The sequence below is a fragment of the Saccostrea cucullata genome, unplaced genomic scaffold (assembly GCF_032062105.1).
Source record: "Saccostrea cucullata isolate Sc308-1 unplaced genomic scaffold, CSIRO_AGI_Scuc_v1 ctg12795, whole genome shotgun sequence".
Lineage (NCBI taxonomy): Eukaryota > Metazoa > Mollusca > Bivalvia > Ostreida > Ostreidae > Saccostrea > Saccostrea cuccullata.
In genome coordinates this window covers 34,714-41,862 of record NW_026930971.1, presented here as the reverse complement: position 1 = coordinate 41,862, position 7,149 = coordinate 34,714, and the positions used below count along the sequence as shown (strand labels likewise).

Below are 7,149 nucleotides of genomic sequence, written 5' to 3'. Positions count from 1 at the left end.
ATTTGATTTCGTGGATGAAGAATTGTTGAGTAGTTGAATGTAACATTTTACATTTCGTGGACATGAATTCATGGGTCTCTTCATACCTGGAAAACAACGAAAATTAAACCCCTACGAAACTTTGTGATTTCACAGTAAATGGAATTCCGACGATGATGAATGTTTGTCATTCGCACATTTTATAAAATATTCTTGTCACCTTTATATCTATGCCAAGTAAATTGCTAGATATAAAACTCTGAAAACAAAAATCAAAATACTAGAACCCCCCAAAACGATAAAAAAAAATTGAGTAACATCCATAGTGTTGGCCCCTTTGAGTTCACTTCTTGTATGGGCATATACATTTTTGCATCAAACGGAGGGCGATTTAGATCGCAAGTAAGCACAAAACTGTTCGTTTTTCTCATATCAAAGACATACTAAAATAAAAATTTTCAGGGAAGTACAGGCAAAAATTAATTTTCAATGGGAAAAAGGACAATAAATTTTATCAAAAGCATTTCCCTTTCCTGATGATGAAACCTTTGACTCATAATGTTTATGAATTATCTATAAATAAAGGAGAAATTTGAAGAAACCATTTATAATTAAAGAATACAATTAAAAGAGAGTTTATTTCTTTCGGTTCAACACGAGTATTTTCTCGGTCTACATCCTGAAAATATATGGAGGTAAGTTGCGCTTTCTTTCTAAAGGTAGGAGTGCAATTAAATTAAATAATCACATGAAAATGACATATGAAATTTATAACACAATACTTTTGAAATTTTGGAATTACTATTTCAAAATGTTAACAAAGTTTGTGGCATGTGTAGTCTAGATTCATAATTAACCATCGAATTGCTGCTCATTTCTCAAAGAAAAAAATGATTAAGTCGGCTTTTATGACGTTTTTTTTTTGAAGGACTTATATAGTCTTTTTTCTTTGTTAAATCTATACACAGAACAATATGAAAAATTATTAATACTTTACAAGAGTATTGTTAAACAAAGTTGTCTATGTTGTCCCCCTGCTTTCGCAAAATAACGAAATCAGCAGTATTCTTTTCAGTACGAATGTTTTAAAAAAGTACAAAAATGAAATTGAAATTTAATGTGTCAAACGGTTATGAATTCGAAAGTTTGTGTCAATTTTTAAAGATATGTTTTCTCGGTTAAATTAAAAAAAAATATTGCATGAATGCTGCTCTGTTCAGCTTTTATAATGAAATTTTACACTTTAACTCCCTGTACAATATGCAGTGAAATTTCATATGACATCTCCCTTTTATGTTTGCAGTGAAATGTTACATAACTCCCTTTTGAAATTGCTGTGAACTGTTACATGACAACTCCCTATGGCCTAATTATATATATAAAGAAAACATTAATATTGAGGTCCGCTGTAGTTCTGTCTTCCTATAACACTATAGTTTCCACGTGATACCTCTAGTAGCCTTTATAACGTTCAATTTAATTGTACATAACAACTCCCTGAACCTAAAGAAGACGCAGAAGCGGGGGTCACAAATTCTCTGAAATATCTTTTTTGGAAAGGAAGACCTATAATCCTCGTCTTCAATTAATTGCAAATTGACTTGTACAAAACGGAAATTATACACAATGTTAATAATGTTGCAAGCAACTTACATGTATATTATAAAATTGTACAATATTTTACTTTATTGAAGAACATCTCAAATTATCGAGTGTCTGTCACTTATTTTTGTGGAATGGTAATTGTTATCCGTATTTGTACATTCTTTGTGATAGTATTAAAGAGTGAAAAGCTATAATCCAACCTTATATACTTAGTAATTCATATTTAATCGTTTGTCCAGCTTTGCCAATAGAGTTCGATACAAGACCAGACATTTTCACGAGAAGAAGGAGCTCTTGACACGTCGATTGCCCTGATGGTTTATATTAATTTCGTCAAAAGTCTTCTTGTGATTTATCAAATCTTCAGTAAGTCTTATTTCTCGTTTGTTTTGTTTATATATCCACATTCTCGATTTATACTTCGTGCTTATTAAGCATACTATATAGAAGGTCTTTTTTAAAATAATATCTCGATTCATTAATGTATTCTATACCTTGTATGTTTGTTAATATTCAAAATGTAGATTTTTGTTCTCGATTTAGATATTGCCGAACAAACCAATTCTAATTTGTGTACCTTAACGCCTTACAAAGAAGAATGTGAGAATCAAGGATGGTTATGGAATTGCAGTCAACTGAACATTCAAACAATACCGAAGGGTATTCCAAATGAATCTAAATATAATAGCTTGGCGTTAGACCTCTCCAAAAACGATTTTACCATGATATCCACTGAAACATTTGCTAACAGCAGTATAAAATTGTTGCAACGTGTCACAGCTCTCTATCTACAGGACAATCAACTTAAAGTCATCACAAAATCCGCTTTTGAATCAATGAGAAATTTGTGTGTTCTAGACCTTTCTAATTGCAAATTGAGAAAATTGTCAATTTTTCTACCTTTTTTGGGTTGGCACATTTAAATCTCTATCATTTTTCAAATTTTTGGTGTTAAATGTGGCAAATCAATATACTTAAAATTTTACGTATAAATAACAATGGATTTGAAGATGGGGGATACCGTATAGCGGGTTTTCTTGGCGGGTGTAAAATTTGGCGTTTTGCCTGCTTACAGGTATGCTAATAATTTAAGCGTAATTTATTTTAGCGGACACAGAGTTGTGGCAGCTCTTTGCAAATGAACACTCAGAAAGCTACTGAATATATATATATATATATATAAATTTTATATTTGGACTTCCATCAACACGCTATAAATTAGCCAATTTTTTATTTATTTATTTATTTATTATTATTATTTTTTTATTATTAGCATTAAAATATTTTTTTTTTTTTTTATCCCGCTATACGGTATCCAGATATTGAAATCTCCAGAATACAGAATTTGGAAGATTTAACAATAGGGGTGTTCGAAGGGTTTCAGTTTAAAGGGTCATTTAAAAGGTTAATACAATTGAAAAGTGTAGACCTGCGTCCAGAAAATTCAAAATTCCATCTAACACCACATTTGTCGGTTTGTCCAACTCTCCTATATATTACTTGGAATTGCCTTTCCGGAACATGGTGTTTTGTGATATAAAGGAAGAAATATTTTGCTCATTTCCATTTCTGAAAGGTGTCCAAATTGAGTTTGGTGGATTATGTGATATGACCGCTGCCTTACTTTCCTTAAAATGCCTTCAGAATAGAACAATGGAATATATTATTTTTAACAGGAATTCAATTATTATAAAAGAAAAGGCAGTATTTCTAAATGAAAAGAATTGTAAATATTTGTTTAATATATGTGCCAAAAAGGTCGACCTTAGTTCAAACGGGATAGATGGAATAACATACAACCCCTTAAATACACGAATGGGTCAATGCGTGGAGTACTTTGACATATCTAAAAATAGAATTCATTTCTTTAAACTCGAAATTGGAATTGATCTTCTCACACGATATCCAAGATTACATTCTCTAAATATCAGCAATAATAATAATAAACATTGTGATGATGGTAAAATATTTAACTTACATGTAAGTGAATTCTATCGTATAAATTTCACGAAGAGGATTAATGTTACCTTAAATCTGTCAAACCATTTGAAAGTTATAAGAGATGTTAATAATTTTCATCGTGGGTCTCCTGATTTTTGGGATAACATAAATTTAACAATATGTGGTAACAGTTTAAAAGAATTATACCTAACACACACATGTTTGCCTTTCAAAAGTATAGCTTCTTTACAGACATCCTCGTTAGAAATTCTTGACATATCTGATAACAACTGTAGTGAAATGAACTTTCGAATATTACTTTTTGCCAAAAAACTGGAATTTTTTTTGCAACAAATGCAAGACTTGGCCTCGATAATTCAAGAATGGGACAACTTTTTATTGGGCTAAAAAGGCTAAAAATTGTTGATTTCAGTAATAATTCAATATACAATTTGCCGCATACCATTTTTGAAGACCAAAAACGTTCTCTTTCTAGTTTAAATCTTGAGCACAACGAACTTTCAAAAATTCCCGTCTCTCATTTACAAAGGCTTGAAGAATTAAACTTGCGTCACAATAAAATATCATTCTTTGCTAAATCTGACATCGAAAATTTATTAACATTGAATAAAGATTTACAATTACTTATCGAAGGAAACCCAATTAACTGTGAATGTGCGCATCTTTCCTCTCTCAAACGCATGAGAGAAAATCGTTTCATATTTGGAGATCTTAGCTCTACCCACTGCAATGGCGAACAAGTGTAAATGAAAGATTTTTTTCAGGAAAAATCATTTAAAAAATTTGAAAAGGAATGTCATGCAACCTTATGGCTGATATGGTCTTCTGTTGTGTTGGTCCTTATTCTCACCACGATATTGCTTACAGTATTTATGAAAAAATATCGTGTTCATATTGATTATGTCATTCTGCGCCTGCGTAGTAGATGGAATGGCATCATACACGTGGTTAATACAAAAAAATTCCGGTTTGATGCGTTTGTTTCATACGCAGAAGAGGACTTTGAGCTGGTATCTACAACTCTCTACAAGGAATTGAAACGTTTAGGCTTTGAGATTAGCTTACCGGACGAAGACTTTATACCAGGTAGATCAAAAGCTAAGCAACTCCTACAGTGCATTGATGAAAGCCGGAAAGTTATAATCGTCATCACTGAAAACTTCCTTGGTAGTGGATGGAACTCCCATGCCGTTCAGATGGTAGTTACCCATGCCTTTCACAATCACAGAGAAAAATCCATAGTTGTGATAATTAAAGACGGCATTTCCATAGAAAAATTATCCAAGGATCTTAAATATATTTGGTGGTCTATTATAAGTATGAGCTGGCCAGAGACGGAAGAAAATATGGAAAAATTTTGGGAAGAGTTATCTAAAGCTTTGGACTTGGATTAAATAGAAAAAATGTCCATAAATCCTTAACACTTTTATACATCCGACACAATCATATGTGCATGTACTAAAATTTTCATTTAAATGTAGGTGTACTTGAAATGTCAATACTGTGCAAATGTTTATAAAAAATATGTTTTTATGTCATTTCAATCAAAGTCACTTCAAAGTGTTAAATAAATGAAAAGATCATATATATGCTTGTTCACCATTTCCTGTTGAAACTGATTTGAATCAGTTCATTTTTTTCACACACTTAAAGCTTATATGAATCCGTATTGTGCAAATTATATGAAATTCTCAGAATAAAGAGATAAAGAATGCAATGCTATAAAGAATGATCATGAATACTGTTAATTCGTTATCTCCATATGTTTCATGCACGAATACTTATGTACAAATGTCATGTAAATAATTTGCTTAATAAGTATTAATAATTTCGAAAATATATCATTTACATTTTAACACTCATCGTCAATAGGTTTTGTCTCCATGTGTTAAAATGAATGCTTTGGTTAGGAGACTATTTTTAACTGAGTTTCAGAAATGCCTGGAAATATTTGACAGGAAACACGATAATTAGATGAATATTTTTTTGTTATCTCTTTATTGAATTGCATTTCCTCCTTCCCTGAAGAAACCATATTAATTGCAATTAAAATTATACCCTGATTATGAATATTGTTGTTTATATGAATCCTTATGACAATCCATATGACAATTTCCTTTTAAAAGTACCTCCCTAAATTGATAATTGAAAATAGAAGTGGTTAATTAGTAAAGCAGAATTTCTTAATGGAATCTTCCTCAACGTTTTAAAAAATATTTTTGTTTTGTATTTCTATTTCCATGCATCTTCCTTGTAAAAAAAAACAATGTATCCTATAGATATATAGTTTTCCTTGCGGAAATGAGAAACATTTATCTTTTAAAAATGGATTTGTAATACCCCTTTCATCTCTACGGAAATTTTCACGATTTTGCAACCTCTATGTTTAAATTAACGTCTGGGTATATATTAAAAAAAATTGAGAGTCTCTTTAAAAAAAGAAAAATGCATTCCATTTTTTATGCCAGTGCTGTTGAACTAATAGAAATTTCATTTTGTTTCTCAGCCTTATCAGAATCAAGTTAAGAAAGTGAGAATAACTTAATAAGTTTTCAAAAATAAATCAATATTGTACAAGATATAATAACAATTTTAAGTTTTCTAAAAATATTACATTGTTAGTCTATCCACAGAAATATAATGACTCAATAATGACAATCTTTAGGTTGATATATACAGTGTATTGGATTATTAGCTTGTAAAAATTGTATTTATTATTTTTTTTATTCTTATTAAAGCTTGTATTTAGACTTTGCTATGGAATTGCAATATAACGTAATATAACGTACCTACGACGTCATGTGATGTCCCAATCGAGACTTTCCAAATGGCTAGTGCAGTTTTCTTTCCAGTCGGAAAAATGTCTGATCATGTGATCAACTGCATGTCATTGAAAATTGAATTTTGTTTTGTTATATAAGGAAAGACATCGCAAATGTTATTAATATCTTGAAATGAAACAATTACATCTCTTTCATCTAATTTATTTCTTGAATCATTTTAGGGGGACAGAATCGTATTTGATTACTCAAGTAAATCGAACACTTACGTTATGTTTGCAATGCAAAAGACTTAATTTATTTTTGTGAGAATTTTAATTATTTGCCTAATGAATCAAATTCTACCATCGTTTCGACAGGGATAAGTAGAGGGATGTTACTTTAAATATAACCCAGAGGTATGGATTGACTTAAAATTACTTCCCTTAATTTGTTTTATGACAAGAACCCTGACAGTATTTGATGGATAGTTTACGATTTTATAAAATATCTTAAAATGTTGGAGAAATTTAGGACATTAATTTTAAAAGATATCGAGGACGTATTGTCAAATACCAATGACAATTTCCATTTAATATATGTTGATATTATATATCCTGGTGAGCTTGAGATAATTATTCCACAGTGTCTGACACATCTGTTTCATATTTTGATATTTAACTGGAAAAAGACCTTAGTTGTGGTAATCAACAACCAAGATGTATGATAAAAGTGATGATTAACTTTTCAATCCTCAACTTCCCATACTTATGCAGCAATATACTTTCATCACCTGCATGCGGAGTTTTATTATCTCTCAGTTAATTCGATATGCAAGAGCATG

At 30.5% G+C, this 7,149-nt stretch overlaps 1 protein-coding gene across 1 annotated transcript; it reads left to right on the top strand.

Moving 5' to 3' along the window:
• Nucleotides 1-2,582: 2,582 nt before the first annotated feature.
• Nucleotides 2,583-5,015, top strand: LOC134230791 (toll-like receptor 2). The gene is made up of 2 exons (XM_062712642.1): nucleotides 2,583-2,606; nucleotides 4,338-5,015. Exons 1-2 carry the CDS (start codon nucleotides 2,583-2,585, stop codon nucleotides 4,938-4,940), a joined length of 627 nt encoding a protein of 208 aa, XP_062568626.1. The 3' UTR covers nucleotides 4,941-5,015.
• Nucleotides 5,016-7,149: the final 2,134 nt, after the last annotated feature.

Coding starts and splice junctions, on each gene's coding strand:
- LOC134230791 (XM_062712642.1), top strand. CDS start 2,583: ATGGATTTGAAGATGGGGGATACC. Junction 2,607..4,337: donor ATTTGAAGATGGGGGATACC/GTATAGCGGGTT, acceptor AAATTTGAAAAG/GAATGTCATGCAACCTTATG.